The sequence below is a fragment of the Schistocerca gregaria genome, chromosome 1 (assembly GCF_023897955.1).
Source record: "Schistocerca gregaria isolate iqSchGreg1 chromosome 1, iqSchGreg1.2, whole genome shotgun sequence".
Taxonomy (NCBI): domain Eukaryota; kingdom Metazoa; phylum Arthropoda; class Insecta; order Orthoptera; family Acrididae; genus Schistocerca; species Schistocerca gregaria.
Window position 1 is genome coordinate 1075416153 of NC_064920.1, and position 19563 is coordinate 1075435715.

The 19563-nt window shown below is 37.9% G+C and overlaps 1 protein-coding gene across 1 annotated transcript in view; it reads right to left on the reverse strand.

Moving 5' to 3' along the window:
* Positions 1-19563, reverse strand: part of LOC126281675 (serine/threonine-protein phosphatase 6 regulatory ankyrin repeat subunit A-like) — a 362879-nt gene that overhangs the window by 20403 nt on the left and 322913 nt on the right. The window contains exon 20 of the mRNA XM_049980838.1: positions 16333-16434. Coding sequence (XP_049836795.1) covers positions 16333-16434 — 102 coding nt within the window. The remainder of the gene's footprint in view (positions 1-16332; positions 16435-19563) is intronic.

The window sequence follows — 19563 nt, forward strand, 5'->3', positions numbered from 1 at the left end:
CTGGAAACATCCCCTAGGCTGTGCCTAAGCCATGTCTCCGCAATATCCTTTCTTTCATGAGTGCTAGTTCTGCAAGGTTCGCAGGTGAGCATCTGTTAAGTTTGGAAGGTAGGAGATGAGGTACTGGCAGAATTAAAGCGGTGAAGATGGGGTGTGAGTCATGCTCAGGTAGCTCATTTCGTAGAGCACTTGCCTGTGAATGGCAAAGGTCTTGAGTTCGAGTCTCGGTCCACCACACAGTTTTAATCTGCCAGGAAGTTTAATTTATTTAACTAACTCAGGATATTCACATTACCTTTTAAATACATATGTTCACTTATGAAATTCAAAAATAACAGTGAAGCGCATGGCTACAACACTAGAAGAAAGGATTATCTTCACTATTCTGGATTAAATGTCACTTTGGTACAGAAAGGAGTGACTTATGCTGCCACAAAAATTTTTCGTCATTTGCCAAATAGTATTAAAAGTCTGACATATGGCCATACAACATTTAATAGTAAATTAAAAGAATTACTGAATGACAGCTCCTTCTACTCAATAGTCGAATTCTTAGATATGAAGTAGTAACTGTAAAAAGAAATAAAAAATAAAAATAAAAAAAAATAAAATAACAAGAAAAACATAGTTAATTATTTTGTGTAAAGGAAACTTATGTTAAAGTGACATGCTCCACATCATCACAAAATATTGTATTCATAATCTATGGAACAAGGATTAATGTATGTATGTATGTACATAGTCACAAAGCTAAGCAACAAAATTAAAAGATGAAAGCACCAAACCACAGACAACAAAAGAATAGAACCCAATAAAAAAAACACCCGTACCATAACAACTATACAGTATAATCAGAAAAATATAAAGGAAAACAGTAGATGCTACACAATGACATACATACACAAACACACACACACACACACACACACACACACACACACACACACAACACCAACATTTTCAAAAGACATGAAATAAACATAGCATACACAATAGACAATATTATACAAAAATACACCCCAAACCTGACAAAAAACATAGATATATACCAGAAAGCAGGTATATATAAACTATAGTGTAACAGTTGTGATGGTAAATACATAGGACAAACAGGTGGACACTTTTCATGTCATATACAAAGAACACATGGGAGACTGGAAGCATAAAACAAACCGCATCATATTTGCAAAACATCTAAGAGAACATAACCACAAACCAACCGCTAGAAAAGAAGATGTGAAAATAATTAGAGTCAACAATAAAAAACAGCTCCTAACCCCACAAGAAAATTAGAACATACAGAAAACCAAAGCAGAAAGCAAAACCCTACTGAATGATAAAGTATACATGCCAAACAATTCATTATTTACACTAACAGTTAAAATAATAGAATACCACTCCAAAAGAGAATAATAATAATAATAATAATAATAATAATAATAATAATAACAATAACAATATCACACAACACATTTTCACTCACTTACCCATGAACCCTTCCCGAGAACATTTAAATCATAACTCAAATCAGCTGGTTACCAAAGCTTTCAACCACTCTCTAACACCTATTATAATTCATATTCAATACTCTACAATTCAAACTTCCAATACCCCCCTCTCGAACAAAAAAAAGAAACCAGTATGAAAACACACCACAAAAACAAGAAAAACACAGACTCTGCAACACTCAGGATACTTAGGAGAAAACTTCAAAATGAAAATGTTATCATTTCAAAAAGCAGACATGGGGAATGCAGTAGTATTAATGGAGAAAGAACAAACATTGAAAAAATGCGAGAATTCATCTCACAAAATAATATTACACAATTAAAATCAGACCCAACAAACAGATTCAGCACAAAAGTGCAAAAAACTGCGTAAAGTATAGACATCATATTGTATAACACAGAGAAAAGAAAGCCAACACACATTAATCCTACTGCACCTGTCTTCCAAAGCCAACTAAAGATCCACAAGCCAAATCTTACTGTTAGGGCAATACTGGACTTCAGAAAATCCCCCACATACAAGCTTGCAGGATACATGTTAAAACTACTATCTGAAAATTTCAAAGTACAAGAAGACAGAACCATTAAAAACACAACACAGCTAATACAACAAATAAAAGGTATAAAAATCCCAGACACAGTAACACTCCCCACTCCTCTCACTTGATACAGAAGGAATGTTTTCCAACATAACAGTACTAGAAACAATATAAATCTTAGATAACAACCTGAAAATGTATAGTCAACTTCCTGATGAACAGATTAAGGAAATACGTACATTAATAACAATCATAACAGAACAAAATTCTTCCAATTCAATAATGAATTTTATTAATAAGAAGGTAGTTTACCAATCGGGTCCTCAGTTTCAGGACCTTTAGTAAATATTTTTGTAAACCACACTGAACACATCATTTTCACAAAAATAGAAGCAAAAGAATACAACATATTACATTGGTTCAGGGATATGGATGACATCCTTTGCTTAATAGATAAACCTCAAACAAAAATTGAAGAACTACATAATAGCATCGACAAGATACATGTAAATATAAAATTCACAATTGGAAGAGAACATAATAATTAAATTAACTTTCTGGATATAACAATCATAAAACAAAACAACAAGCACCTGTTTGAATTTTACTGCAAAGCCACATCAACATACATTATCAGTCTGCAATCCTAGTGTATTATTTTTAACTGACAGTTGTGCCAAAATCGTGACAAAACTTTTCAAAGAACACAGGAAATACTACTCAACAAGCATTGTTAAGCTTGGAGCAACAACAAAAAAATGTTATTGGTATCAATCTGCATGAGAAATTGCTAAGAAAAAATGACTTTGTGATGTGCATTGCGGGTTCAAATGATGTTGCAAAAAATGAAGCAGGAAACTGCCCAACGGAGATAAAGAAATTCTTAGAACAAAATGAGCAATGTAATACTATTGTCTCAACATTACCACACAGATATGACTTGATGTATCACTCATGTGTCAACAAAGAAATACAAAAACCTAATATGAAAATAAAACAAATGTGTTCCTCGTTCGCAAAATGCAGTGTCCTTGATATAGGCAAATTAGACAGATGCCAGCATACCAAGCACGGAACATATTGAATTATAAAGGAATGAACATTTTATGTAAAATGGTAAACAAAATTGTTGAAAGCAGAGAGAAAATGAACCAAACAATACCTTGTATGGGACCTCTGTGTACATTAGCAGCAGATTCAAAAGTTCCATCTGCTGTTGATATTTCATCAGTGGCTCAGGACCTTTCATCAATATTGGCCCTTCCTCAGTCTTCAGCTGTGAAAGACTTTTCAGCAGCTTTACCATCAGTAACAGAAGCAAACAGAAGAAGCACAAGAACCAGGAAACATACAACTGTGCAGGATTTTTGGCACCCGGCCTCAGTTCCAAGACTAAAATAAGGCAGACACCTTCATGTAGACCTGCTATAATCTCTAATTGCAGTTCACAACAAAGAAGTGCCATTGAATGAAAGATTTTAGTAAATGACAAACTTTGCTTATTTCATCAAAATATAATGGGTCTAAGGAACAAACTGAACCAGTTGTCTGTTTGCATTTATGACAGTGATGCAATAAACAGTGCCCATATTTTATGTTTTACTGAACATCATATGAAGGAAAAGATTGAAATGCTGCAACTAGACAAGTACACCTTAGCAACTTCTGTATTAGTAGTAAAATGGACAAAGGAGGAGTGATAATGTATGTTAGAAATAATATAGTGTACAAACCTACAGATGTAAAAAAATATTATGTTGACCACCATTTTAAGGCTTGTTGCATTAAAGTCCTTGTCAATACACTGCCTATTTATGTTATTGCTGTCTACAGAGCTCCCTCAGGAAAGGTCAGTGTATTCCTCAAGCAAGTAGAATCACTTTTAACTTACTTGTATTCAAAAACCAAAGAAATAATAATGCTTAGTGACTTCAATGTACATTTTCTTGCCCGTAACAATGATAGAACAGAGTTTGAGAATGAATTCTTTCAATCTGAGGGCAGTTGTTGACTTTCCCACTAGGGTAGCAAAGGACTGTACAAGTCTGATTGAGAATATTTTTGTAGATAATAATAGAATCGAAAATGCATTTGTAACAAAAATCTTAAATGGTCTCTCTGACCATAATGGGCAGCTGTTGGAAATACACGATGTAAGCCCTGCTAACAAGAGCAGTTCTATCTATAGCACATATAGGTTAATCAACAGTGAGAATCTGGAAACTTTCATTATGCATTTGGAGCAGTTAGATTGGGAGGCAGTATATCAGGCTAAAAATGTAAATGACAAATTCAACCTTTTCCTAAATGAATTTGTTACCGTTTTTGAAGTTGTATTTACTAATAAAATTTCAAAAAACACAAACTGGAATTATTGTAGGAGACAGTGGCTCACTAATGGAATAAAAACTTCATGTAGAAAAAAGAGAATGCTTTGGTTTCACTCAGAAATTCTGATAAACCTCAGGACAGGGAACACTACAGATTCTATTGTAACATCCTAAAGAATGTTATTAAAAAATCCAAGAGTATGTTTATCAAATCCAAAATTGACAGATCAAATAATAAAATAAAAACAATCTGGAAGGTGGCAGAAAGGGAGACAGGAAAAGTTTCAGAGGATACAGACAATATATCTATCGAAGTACTGAAACATTGCCACAAATATATTCTTTAAGTTTTGTGTCACACATTTAATGAATCTCTAAGTCAAGGTATTGTACCTAATAGACTAAAATTTGCAGATGTTAAACCACTCTTCAAAAAGGGTGATAAAGCAGAGGTTTCTAACTACCGCCCAATTTCATTGTCAACAAGTCTTTCAAAAATCCTTGAAAACTTATGTACAATAGAATCATGGCTCACCTTAATAAATAGTACATCCTTAATAAAAATCTGTTTGGATTCCAAAATGGTGTTTCAACTGAACAAGCCATTTTCTCATTTGTCACCCAACTCCTAGAATCCACAAACAAGAAAATGTCAACAGCTGGAATCTGTTGTGATCTGTCAAAACCAATTGACTGTGTACATCACAAGATTCTACTAAGAAAGGCTGAGCACTATGGCTTAAAATATAAAGTATGGAAATGGTTTAACTCGTATCTACATGACAGTAATCAGAAGGTAGTATTAAATATTTGTGCAAAGGCGCCTGCCAGCTCTGATTTGGATACATTAAAATGTGGAGTGCTGCAGGGCTCAGTGCTTGGTCTCTTACTCGTCTTAATCTTTGTAAATGATCTCCCATGGTGTGTGACCCAAGAAGCACACTTCACTCTATTTGCAGATGACACAACCATTATCATTGACAAGGTAGCCAACTGCAGTCTAGAGAACACTGTGATCACTATATTCCAAGAAGTTCAAGATTGGTTCACTGCAAATGGTCTGTCCCTCAATGTTAATAAGACTCATTTCATTCAGTTTCAAACAGTAAACAAAAAATTGGAAAATATTGAAATAAAATATGGAGACATAGAAATAGTGAAAGTTGTATCTTCCAAATTTCTGGGTTTACATATTAATAACTAACTAAACTGGTCTGTCCACATCACTGACCTATGCAAAAGACTGAATTCACCACCATTTGCCATTCACTCAGTCGCATCTCTCTGTGACTGCATATGTTGGTTATTTCCATTCACTTTTGACATATGGCATCACATTCTGGGGGAAATCAACTACAATCAAAGAAAGTCTTTGTTGCACAGAAGACATTTATTAGGATTATGAGTGGAGTGCATCTTAGATATTCTTGCAGAAATTTATTCAAACAGCTGTGGATCCTAACCATGCCTTGTCAATACATCTTGTCACTAATGTGATTTGTGAACAAAAATTGTGCAATTTATCAAATGAATAGTGAGTACCATGATCACAATACAAGAAGAAAACATGATCTTCAAAATGATTTTCAAAAATCTCAGCATGGTACAGAACAGAGTTCATTATTCAAGTATAAAAGTGTTCAATAAACTTCCTGTGCATATCAGATCAGTCATTGGGGATCTTACTAAATTCAAAACAGAGCTAAAACTTCATCTTTTGGATAATTGTTTCTATTCTTTACAGGATTCTTTAATAATATGTAATACTTCTTGAGTTTTTGTTTAATTTCATGCACGTCTAATAGAACTGATTATGTAGATTAGCATATCACTTGTCATCAGAATATTTTTTGATAAATTACTTTAAATTTGTTTATGTAATCATCTATGTCATTACTGCACTATTATTTATGCAATCATCTATGTCATTACTGTACTATTATCTGTGTTGTTATCTGTATCTTTGTGTGTAATTATTTGACTGTGGATGTCCTTTTTCATGTATCTGTGTATATATGTTAAATTGGTTACCTTTTGATCATCTACATGTAGCTATTACTTTAATACACTGGCACATTCTACATCCCAGCAATACTTCCACATGGGAAAAATATATTAAAAACAAAGATTCCAAGACTTACCAAGCGGGAAAGCGCCGGCAGACAGGCACATGAACAAAACACACAAACACACACACAGAATTACGAGCTTTCGCAACTGGCAGTTGCTTCGTCAGGAAAGAGGGAAGGAGAGGGAAAAATGAAAGGATGTGGGTTTTAAGGGAGAGGGTAAGGAGTCATTCCAATCCCGGGAGCAGAAAGACTTCCCTTAGGGGAAAAAAAGGACAGGTGTACACTCGCACACACACACACACACACACATATCCATCCGCACATCCATATATATATCTTTAACCTCATGTTACCCTTTCCACCTTCTAATACCATGTCAACCTCACAACATCCCTACAATGACCCCATTAAATTTTATTTACATTCCCTCCGCAAACATGCCTTCACCCTAGCCAGATTACGCTCCCATATTTTATTTACTCAGGCTTGTCTAACATTTGGCATTACCCCCAAAGGCCTCACATTTAAAGTTCCCATCTCTGGCTGCAATCCTTCTTTCCATCAGTCCTTATATCAGTTCCAAACTGCACAATCCATAGCCCTCACCCGCCTAATCCTTCACCTATACATCGACTCGGCCAATGAACACACCCGTCAACTCCTATCCCAAATCAAAGTCCTCAATCTTTCCTCTCCCACATCCACACCGGCTGTTCATAGCATCCTCCTACAGGCCAACCGCAAATTAGAACAGCATGCCACCCTCCACCTTAAAAAAACTATCCAATCTCCTGGTTTCCCACTTCCGGAAAGACAACTCACTCACCCTCAACAACCTTTCCAACAAACCTCAACCTCCTCTCATTGCACACAGACCCAGTCTCTCCCATCTACTCAATCTCCCACTTCCAGCTCCACTCCCCCCCCCCCCCCCCCCCCCAACACCTCAAAATTCTAGTCAACACAATCTGGAACCACAACACCCCAATTCAGTACTTAACCTTTCTTCCAAACCTCTCTCCCAGTCCGAAACCTCTGTCCTATCCAAAGGTCTCACCTTCAGCCCCACTCCCAGATTCAACCAAACTGCCCTTGTCAAAGATTTACTGTCCTACACTCGTAGTATCTGCTGGAAATATCACTTTGCCATGAAGAAAAATAATCCTGATCCCACTCCTAATGATCCAACTCCCCAAGACACTATCCAATTTGAACCCTGCCTGGAACAATTCCGTCCTCCATCACAGCGGCACCCACTTCCTCTTCCTCAAAATCACCCTCTCCAAACCTTCCAGGAATTTCTCACTTCCAGCCTTGCCTCTCAATCTTCCTTAAAAAACCTTAATCCTACTCCCAACATCACCACAGCCAAAGCCCAGGCTATCCGTGATCTGAAAGCTGACCGATACATCATCATTCTTCCAGCTGACAAGGGTTCCACGACTGTGGTACTTGATCGTTGGGAGTATGTGGCTGAGGGACTGCGTCAGCTTTCAGACAACTCTACATACAAAGTTTGCTAAGGTGCTCCCATTCCTGAGGTCCAGGTGGAGCTTCAAGGAATCATCAGAACCTTAGGCCCCCTACAAAACCTTTCACCTGACTCCATCAAACTCCTGACCCCACCGCCATCCCACACCCCTACCTTCTACCTACTTCCTAAAATTCACAAACCCAAACATCCCAGCCGCCCTATTGTAGCTGGTTACCAAGCCCCCACAGAACGTATCTCTGCCTACGTAGATCAACACCTTCAACTCATTACATGCAGTCTCCCATACTTCATCAAAGACACCAGCCATTTTCTCGAACGCCTAGAATCCTTACCCAGACTGTTACCCCTGGAAACCATCCTTGTAACCAATGATGCCACTTCTCTATACACAAATATCCTGCACGCCCAGGGCCTCGCTGCAATGGAGCACTTCCTTTCACGCCGATCACCTGCCACACTACCTAAAACCTCTTTCCTCGTCACCTTAGCCAGCTTCATCCTGACCCACAACTTCTTCACTTTTGAAGGCCAGACATACCAACAATTAAAGGGAACAGCCACGGGTACAGGGTGGCCCCCTCGTATGCCAACCTATTTATGGGTCACTTAGAGGAAGCCTTCTTTGTTACCCAAGCCTGCCAACCCAAAGTTTGGTACAGATTTATTGACGACATCTTCATGATCTGGACTCACAGTGAAGAACAACTCATGAATTTCCTCTCCAACCTCAACTCCTTTGGTTCCGTCAGATTCACCTGGTCCTACTCCAAATCCCATGCCACTTTCCTTGACATTGACCTCCAACTGTCCAATGGCCAGCTTCACACATCCGTCCACATCAAACCCACCAACAAGCAACAGTACCTCCATTATGACAGCTGCCACCCATTCCATATCAAAGTGACCCTTCCCTACAGCCTAAGCCTTCATGGCAAATGAATCTGCTCCAGTCCTGAATCCCTGAACCATTACACCAACAACCTGAAGACAACTTTCACATCCCCCAACTACCCTCCCGACCTGGTACAGAAGCAAATAACCAGAGCCACTTCCTCGTCCCCTCAAACCCAGAACCTCTCACAAAAGAACCCCAAAAGTGCCCCACTTGTGACAGGATACTTCCCAGGACTGGATCGGACTCTGAATGTGGCTCTCCAGCAGGGATAACCTTCTTAAAATCCTGCCCCGAAATGAGATCCATCCTTCATGAAATCCTCCCCACTCCACCAAGAGTGTCTTTCCGCCGTCCACCTAACCTTCGTAACCTCTTGGTTCATCCCTATGAAATCCCCAAACCACCTTCCCTACCCTCTGGCTCCTACCCTTACAACTGCCCCCGGTGTAAAACCTGTCCTATGCACCCTCCCACCACCACCTACTCCAGTCCTGTAACCCGGAAGGTGTACACGATCAAAGGCAGAGCCACGTGTGAAAGCACCCACGTGATTTACCAACTGACCTGCCTACACTGTGATGCTTTCTATGTGTGAATGACCAGAAACAAACTGTCCATTTGCATGAATGGACACAGGCAGACAGTGTTTGTTGGTAATAAGGATCACCCTGTGGCTAAACATGCCTTGGTGCACAGGCAGCACATTTTGGCACAGTGTTACACCGTCCAGATTATCTGGATACTTCCCCCAACACCAACCTAACCGAACTCCGGAGATGGGAACTTGCCCTTCAGTATATCCTCTCTTCTCGATATCCGCCAGGCCTCAACCTCTGCTAATTTCAAGTTGCCGCCGCTCATACCTCACCTGTCTTTCAACAACTTCCTTGCCTCTGTACTTCCACCTGGACTGACATCTCTGCCCGAACTCTTTGCCTTATAAATGTCTGCTTGTGTCTGCGTATGTGCGGATGGATATGTGTGTGTGTGCAAGTGTACACCTGTCCTTTTTTCCCCCTAAGGTAAGTCTTTCCGCTCCCGGGATTGGAATGACTCCTTACCCTCTCCCTTAAAACCCACATTCTTTCATCTTTCCCTCTCCTTCCCTCTTTACTGAAGAAGCAACTGTCGGTTGCGAAAGCTAGAAATTTTGTGTGTGTGTTTTATTTATTGTGTCTGTCTACCAGCACTTTCCCACTTGGTAAGTATTGGAATCTTTGTTTTTAATATATATATAAAATAGAAAGAAACTTCCACATGGGAAAAATATATTAAAAACAAAGATTCCAAGACTTACCAAGCGGGAAAGCGCCGGCAGACAGGCACAATGAACAAAACACAACACACACACACACAGAATTACTAGCTTTCGCAACCGATGGTTGCTTCTTCCACGTGGGAAAAATTATCTAAAAACAAGATTCTGTGACTTACCAAATGAAAGCATTGGTACGTTGATAGAAACAATAACAAACACAAGCACACTCACCAACCCACGGTTGCTTCATCAGGAAAGAGGCAAGGAGAGGGAAAGACGAATGGATGTGGGTTTTAAGGAAGAGGGTAAGGAGTTATTCCAATCCCGGGAGCAGAAAGACTTACCTTGGGGGGGAAAAGGGACAGGTATACTCTCGCACACATACACATATCCATCCGCACATAACAGACACAAGCAGACACATGTGACCAATGCTTTCGTTTGGTATATATAAACAAAAATGCTGTAACTTACCAAACAAAAGCATTGGTATGTTGATAGAGACAATAAAAAACACACAAACATATTTCCTGATGAAGCAACCTTGGGTTGCGAAAGTGTGAAATTTGTGTGTATGTTTGTGTGTTTTTTATTGTTTCTATCAACATACCAACACTTTCGTTTGGTAAGTTACAGTATCTTTGTTTTTAGATATATTTTTCCCACGTGGAATGTTTCCCTCTATTATATAAACACCATGAACAGATGTTAGTTTTCAATATACACTTCATTAGGTTGGAAACATGTAAGTATACAATCCAAACAGGAGGAAATACATAATGAAGTCACAATATTTATGTTGTTAAAAGTGCAATATTTGAACAAATAGCTAGAACTAATGGTGAAAGAATAATAGTGCACCTATAAGAAGAACGGTGAAAGAAAATGGTTGGAATACAAAACTGCTTACGTTTAAGAAATAAATGTGTTGTGTGAACTCCAGACCAGATGAGAGGAAACACAGATGCCAATAAACTGTCGGTCTCCGGCCATCCTGATTTAGGTTTTCCGTGATTTCCCTAAATCGTTTCAGGCAAATGCCGAGATGGTTCCTTTGAAAGAGCACGGCCGATTTCCTTCCCAATCCTTCCCTACACCGAGCTTCTGCTCCGTCCCTAATGACCTCGTTGTCAACGGGATGTTAAATACTAACCACCACTACCAATAAACTGGGAGTAATTATTTATTTAGATAAAAAATGTGATTTTAAATGTTTGGTAATCTAAAAGTAACAAAACTGCATCATTCTAGATCACATTGAAGATGCATTAGAGTGAGAAAAAGGGGAAAGTTGCAGCATGCAAAGGCAGTTTTATTTCTGTGCTTGTTGCTGAGGATAGCCACACAAACAAACTTGTTAATTTATGGAATTGTTGTTGTTGTTGTTGTTGTTTTGGTCTTCAGTCCTGAGACTGGTTTGATGCAGCTCACCATGCTACTCTATCCTGTGCAAGCTTCTTCATCTCCCAGAACCTACTGCAACCTATATCCTTCTGCATTTGCTTGGTGTATTCATCTCTTGGTCTCCCTCTACGATTTTTACCCTCCACACTGCCCTCCAATACTAAATTGGTGATTCCTTGATGCCTCAGAACATGTCCCACAATCGATTCCTTCTTCTAGTCAAGTTGTGCCACAAACTTCTCTCCCCAATCCTATTCAATACCTCCTCATTAGTTACGTGATCTACCCATCTAATCCTCAACATTCTTCTGTAGCACCACATTTCGAAAGCTTCTATTCTCTTCCTTTCCAAACTATTTAACGTCGATGTTTCACTTCCATACATGGCTAAACTCCATACAAATACTTTCAGAAATGACTTCCTGACACTTATATCAATACTCGATGTTAACAAATTTCTCTTCTTCAGAAACGATTTCCTTGCCATTGCCAGTCTACATTTTATATCCTCTGTACTTTGGCCATCATCAGTTATTTTGCTCCCCAAATAGCAAAACTCCTTTACTACTTTAAGTGTCTCATTTCCTAATCTAATTCCCTCAGCATCACCCGACTCCAAATTTTTCTTTTGTTTCCTTCACTGCTTGCTCAATATACAGATTAAATAACATCAGGGAGAGGCTACAGCCCTGTCTCACTCCCTTCCCAACCACTGCTTCCCTTTCATGCCCCTCGACTCCTATAACTGCCATTTGGTTTCTGTACAAATTGTAAATAGGTTTTCGTTCCATGTATTTTACCCCTGCCCCCTTCAGAATCTGAAAGAGAGTATTCCAGTCAACATTGTCAAAAGCCTTCTCTAAGTCTACAAGTGCTAGTAATGTAGTTTTGCCTTTCCTTAATCTAGCTTCCAAGATAAGTCGTAGGGTCAGTATTTCCTCACATGTTCCAAACTGATCTTCCCCGAGGTCAGCTTCTACTAGTTTTTTCATTCGGCTGTAAAGAATTCACGTTAGTATTTTGCAGCTGTGACTGATTAAACTAATAGTTGAGTAATTTTCATATCTGCCAACACCTGCTTTCTTTGGGATTGGAATTATTATATTCTTCTTGAAGTCTGAGGGAATTTTGTGTGTCTAAGAAATCTTGCTCACCAGATGGTAGAGTTTAGTCAGGACTGGCTCTCCCAAGGCTGTCAGTAGTTCTAATGGAATGTTATCTACTCCTTGGGCCTTGTTTCAACTCATGTCTTTCAGTGCTCTGTCAAACTCATCACGCAGTAGCATATCTCCCATTTCATTTTCATCTACATACTCTTCCATTTCCATAATATTGTCCTCAAATACATTGCACTTGTATAGACCCTCTATATACTCCTGCCACCTTTCTGCTTTCTCTTCTTTGCTTAGAACTGGGTTTCCATCTGAGCTCTTTTTATTCATACAAGTGGTTCTCTTTACTCCAAAGGTCTCTTTAATTTTCCTGTAGGCAGTATCTATCTTACCCCTAGTGAGATAATCCTCTACATCCTTACATTTGTCCTCTAGCCATCCCTGCTTAGCCATTTTGCACTTCCTGTCGATCTCATTTTTGAGACGTTTGTATTCCTTTTTGCCTGCTTCATTTGCTGCATTTTTATATTTTCTCCTTTCATCAATTAAATTCAATATTTCTTCTGTTACCCAAGGATTTCTACTAGCCCTCCTCTTTTTACCTACCTGATCCTCTGCTGCCTTCACTACTTCATCACTCAAAGCTACCCATTCTTCTTCTACAGTATTTCTTCCCCCAATTCCTGTCAATTGTTCCCTTATGCTCTCCCTGAAACTCTGTACAACCGCTGGTTTAGTCAGTTTATCCAGGTCCCATCTCCTTAAATTCCCACCTTTTTGCAGTTTCTTCAGTTTTAATCTATAGTTCATAACCAATAGATTGTGGTCAAAGTCTACATCTGCCCCTGGAAATGTCTTACAATTTAAAACCTGGTTCCTAAATCTCTGTCTTACCATTATATAATCTATCTGATACCTTCTATTATCTCCAGGATTCTTCCATGTATACAACCTTCTTTTATGATTCTGGAACCAAGTGTTAGCTATGATTAAGTTGTACTCTGTGCAAAATTCCTCTTTCATTTCTTACTCCCAATCTATATTCACCTACTATGTTTCCTTCTCTCCCTTTCCCTACTGACGAATTCCAGTCACCCATAACTATTAAATTTTCGTCTCCCTTCACTATCTGAATAATTTCTTTTATTTTGTCATACACTTCTTAAATTTCTTCGTCATCTGCAGAGCTAGTTGGCATGTAAATTTGTACTACTTTAGTACGCGTGGCCTTCGTGTCTGTCTTGGCCACAATAATGCGTGCACTATGCTGTTTGTAGTAGCTTACCTGCGTTCCTATTTTCCTATTCATTATTAAACCTACTCCTGCATTACCTCTATTTGATTTTGTTTTTATAACCCTGTAGTCACCTGACCAGAAGTCTTGTTCCTCCTGCCACCAAACTTTACTAATTCCCACTATATCTAACTTTAACCTATCCATTTCCCGTTTTAAATTTTCTAACCTACCTGCCCCATTAAAGGATCTGACATTCCACGCTCCGATCCGTAGAATGCCAGTTTTCTTTCTTCTGATAATGACACCCTCTTGGAATTGTTGATATTCAATTGCAGGAGTAGCTGTTTTCCATTGAAGATTTTGCCTCTTTGATTGTTAAATTCTGACTTTTGCCATTATACTTTTCTAGACCTGAATTTTATTTACAAGATGATTAAATCATCAATTAAGATTTTTGGATAATTTACACTAACTTTCATTATGGCATTGGTACTTGTGAGTCAAGTATTCATAACATGCATGCATAAAATGTTTCTGTAAACTTTTACTAAATATCTAGACCACCAAATTTTTCACAAACCAAATCTTTAGTGATACTTATAGTTCATACTGAATAGCAAAATCTAATGTAGCAATTTTTCAAATAATTGTACAGTTTCTGAAACAACAATTTTTTCATATGTCAGTCTTCAAATAGTCAGATATTACTGAAGCTCAGCAGTCTGTGCCCAGGCCCAGTCAAGCACTTGTAACACCTATGTTTAATCACCTCCCAGTCTTGGTTCATGCAATAGATATGCACAGTTTGATCATGAAAATACATGTATCAGTGTCTGAAAAAACTCAGTAATGTTGATGTCTAAAATTTTCAAGTTAATGAATATTTTGACAGAATTGTGTTATGGTTGGTAGGAGGCATGAGCTGGCACTGTCATTAGAACAAACAACTGTTGAGAGTGGTGACTTTAATTAAGGACTGAATTAAGTGATCTATTGCACTGTACTTTTATCTGGTGGATTTCTACAAGACAGTATGCAAACTCTGATGTTAGGGTAAATATGAACTTCATACTGGGCAACACTCAATTACTTCGATTAGTGATTACCATTGATTCTTGGAAAGTGATTTATTAATTTGTGCTTCAATGAATTTATAATTTATTCAAAGAATTTTGCCACTGGACTCTTGATTGTTAGTGAGTACTGATCTAGTTTTTGCACTGTTAATCTTATAAAGCTGAAAATCTGGTCATTGGCCCAACAGTAGCACTTTGTGGCTAATAAATGCGTACAGAAGTGAAGTAAAAATTGTGAGTTATTGAGCCAACAGCATCAAGTGCTTGATTAAATTTTCAGATTCAAGGTGATGGACTGATATACTACTGAAAAGGTGATGGAAAAGAGGTTACAAAAACCAAGCTGGTGAACTTACAAGTTAGGGCTGCTTAGTTCTTGCTAAAAGTTTCTGCCATTTCAGGTTTCCGCCATGTCAGGTTAGAAATTTACATTAAATAATAAACCATTTACATCATTTAAGTGTAACATAGTACAATATTGTTTCATCAAGAATGCAAACAGTTGAGGTATGTAGCATTACCATAGGAAGAACTTGCTCTAACAAGGCCCTGATTACTTATCGTGTGCCACAAGGCTCTGTTCTGGGTCCCTCTCTCTTTCTGCTTTTTATTAATGACCTCCCCTGAACCCCCCTGAAACTTCTCCTGTACTATATGATGATGATACAAATCTATTGTTCACAGCACATCAGTGCAACTAATGAGTAACCAAATATCAGATACAATGAGCAGACTGCAGTCCAGGCTTCACAGAAATAAACTGTTAATGAATGAAAATAAAACAGCCTACATGCTTTTCTATCCATCAAAAAATCATGCTACTCAAATGGCACCAATAGTAATTGAAGTCCATGAAATTATTCAAGTAGAAGCAACAAAATTTTTGGGAATATGGGTAGATAACACTTTGGAGTCAGATGTGCACAGGGATAAAGTACTGAATAAGCTGAACAGCCTCTGTTATTTGTTTAGAATTCTCATGCAACATAGGTACATTAAAACATTGTACTTTGGTCTAGTTCATTCCATTTTAACATAGTACATCCCCTTCTGGGGGTCAGCACACAAAAAATATTTATAAAGTAATGCAGAAAAGACTATTAAATATAATGAAGCAAGAACATCCTATATCATCATCAAATTCAATTGTCAAAATACTTGAAAATTTTAGCAGTACCAGTACCCTGTGTTTACATAGTGAAACCAATTTCATTCGTTAAAAAAAAAAAAAAAAGCATCTCTTAACAATAAATAATGGTATACATGATCACAATATGAGAACAAATTTGAGCATTCATTTGCTGCACCAGACACCAAGTAGGTATCAAGTTGGGTAAGGAATGATTCCAGCAGAAATAGTAAAGATATAATTGTCTATGTTCATTTTGAATAAAAATTTAGGTTACCTCCTCATCTCCTGATTTTACAGCTACATGAACTGCTTTGATGCAGTATTCCTGTGGAATGTCCTTTAAGTTGCTTACTGCAGTCCACAGTAATTTTACTGCCTGGAATAAAAACATAGAAGGGGAAAAAGTAGAGTCATAGTATGGAAAAGTTTTACAAAAGTCTTACCTCAATGTTTGGTTAGAAAAAAAACTTATAGGAATCGATAGATCCTTACAGTCATATTCACAATGTCACTGCTTTGTTGTTTATTTAATGTAAATTAAAATAAATTAAGAATCAATTTTTAATTCATGCAGCTATTTATGAATTCCTTATGAGAACTGCACATTTAAAATTCAAATTATATCCTTGATATTATGAGAAGGATAGATTGCTACTCACTGTAAAGCTGATATATCACGTTGCAGACAGGCACAACGAAAAGACTGCTACACACTGAGCTTTTGGTCAAAACGTCTTCAGAAAAGAAGGGAAAACACACACATGCACACAAGCAGGCACCTTTCAAGCACACATGACTGCTATCTCTGGCTGTCTAGCCAGAGTGGCTAGATGTAGTGGTCATGTCTATATGATGTGTGCCTGCTTTTCTGAATGTGTGTGGGTTTTCATTTCTTTTCTGAAGAACACTTTGCCCAAAAGCTCAGTATGCAACAGCCTTGTCATTGAGCCTGTCTGGTACTCAATATGTCATTTTTGGTGTGTGTAGCAATATATCCTTTTCATAACTGTTGATATTTCAACCTGGGCTTTCCATCATTTGATATATAACAGTATGATCTATAATGCATTTAAGTGTTTCTATGGTGCAGTTCCTTCAGTAGTAGACTACACATGCAGAGCTCTTGGGTTCAATCTCTCATCAATCTTTTTGATTCTTATCAGGAGTTATACCTTCTTTCATCCAAGGTAGCGCCTGTTAATGTAAAAATTGCCATGTTGCATCTTGGTTTCATGTCCATGTTGAACTGAAGATACAATTATAGCTGGCTGCACAAATCAGTTCAGAATTTGGAGAAAAGCAATGAAATATCAGTTCTAAAAGCATTATGCCTAGTAAATCACTACCTTTATGTTGGTGACATCTTTATCTTTTACAGCACATTAAAATTTAGAATTCCTGTAATTAATAATGAGAGTAGATTAGCACTAGTTACAAATGGTTGTTAGTATGCTTTGCAGATGTACAGTCAACTGCAATAAATGTTTCTGCCTTTTATGTATCTAGCAATTTGTTCCACATCCCTGAAGGTCCTCCTTCACAGTGGGATGTATGGAACATAATGTATAAATAAATGAGTGAATCAGTTAATCACTGTTAACTAGAAAATTTTGCATTGTATAGATATCTGCATAATATCTATTGGGACCAAGGAAAAAAACTTAGGTCATGTGTACAAAAATTGTTGTGTGTGTGTGTGTCTGCATACTGGCTATTTCTGGAGTACTAGATATCATGGTGGTTAAGGGCAACAACAACAAAATATTAGTCATTGCACTAATTGTGCTATTAGTTAAACACAAACTAAGCAGCTAAAATTTCTAGCTCTGCAGATTGGATGGCAAGTGACATGTTAATAAATGGAACTTAGGAATGCAAGTCTTGCTAACATTAATACTTGGGACCAAATTTATTAATGTTTATTTAATTGATGCGGTCTCAGAAACTCAAAGCCTTAATCATAGTTCTCATACAGCTGAATCACAATGCAGGACTATACTCTATAAAGCATTCAGTAACAGTTGGTTTTCCTTCCTGTATCAGGCAAATGCATTGCTGATATTACACTCCTTAATTTTTGTGATGACCAGTCCCACATATGATGTGACACATTCACATGGAATGTAATATTGACTCTGTTTTTAAATGTTTACATAGTCTTTAACGCTAAAAAGTGCATTTAAACTTTGTTGCTAGGGATAAAATGCTCAAGATGCTTTATTTTCTGAGAAACCAACTGATTTGTTTTTCTAGGGCACCACCTGGAGTACACTCATGAAACAGATACAACAATACTGCAAGCTTCAAGCTCTTAAAACCGTGCAGTTAAGGAGTTATATGTTATAAAAACTTATAAATGTGTAGTGTAGCAGCAAATTAATAGTCAAACCTAGCTATAAATGGGGACACCGTAATAACAGTATCTCACAGGTTGGTCTAGATGGAAATTAAAAAGAGTACCCCATTAATTATTCTATCAATTTTCTGTTTTATGGTACTACAAGTTCATGTCAGAAAAGTAACAATGCTCAGTAAAATAAGCTTCATGTTTATCTGCATGTGTATAACTAGTTCAACACAGTAACAGTCAGACTACAGGGGTCAGAAAAGAATACTAGAGAACACTGTCTACTTTCTAGTCTATGAATGGAGAAGAGATATTATAATTGGAAATGAAGGAAAAAACTTGCTGAATCTCTTCCAATCAATCAGACAGTGACATTGGGAGACAACGGTGGATCTCTCTCTCTCTCTCTCTCTCTCTCTCTCTCTCTCTCTCTCTCTCTCTCTCTCTCTTAAGGAATTTTCTGGAGTCATTGGTCCCAGGAACAGTGCGACTGCTACGGTCGCGGGTTCGAATCCTGCCTCGGGCATGGGTGTGTGTAATGTCCTTAGGTTAGTTAGGTTTAAGTAGTTCTAAGTTCTAGGGGACTGATAACCACAGCAGTTAAGTCACATAGTGCTCAGAGCCATTGGTCCCAGTTAGCGACTTGTGAGTCTTATATCCACTACTAATGATTTCATCTATAATACGTATAATTCTATATGTATGGTAATGCAGCATCTTGGTGAGCCAAAACATTATGACCACCTGCTTAAAAATTTACTGGTCCACATCTCGAACAGAACACAGTAGCAGTTTTGCATGGCATGGATTCAGAAAGTCCTTGGTAGGTTTCTGGAGGTATTTGGCACAACATATATATGCACAGCCCATGTAATAACCCATACGTTTTGGGTCAGTGGTTTGTGGGCACAAAGCTGGTGTCTGATACCATCCCAGAAGTGCTCATAGTATTCAGATAGTTTAAATTTTGTGGCCAAAATATCAATGTGAGTTAACTATTATGCTCCTCAAGTCACTGCAGCTGACCTTGTGACATGGGCAGTTATACTGATGGAAAAGCCACAATCATAGGGTAAGGCATCTAGCACAAAGGGAAGCAGGAGGTCCACAATAATGTTAATGTTGTCCACAGCTGCTATAGTGTTCTTGGTTGCTAGC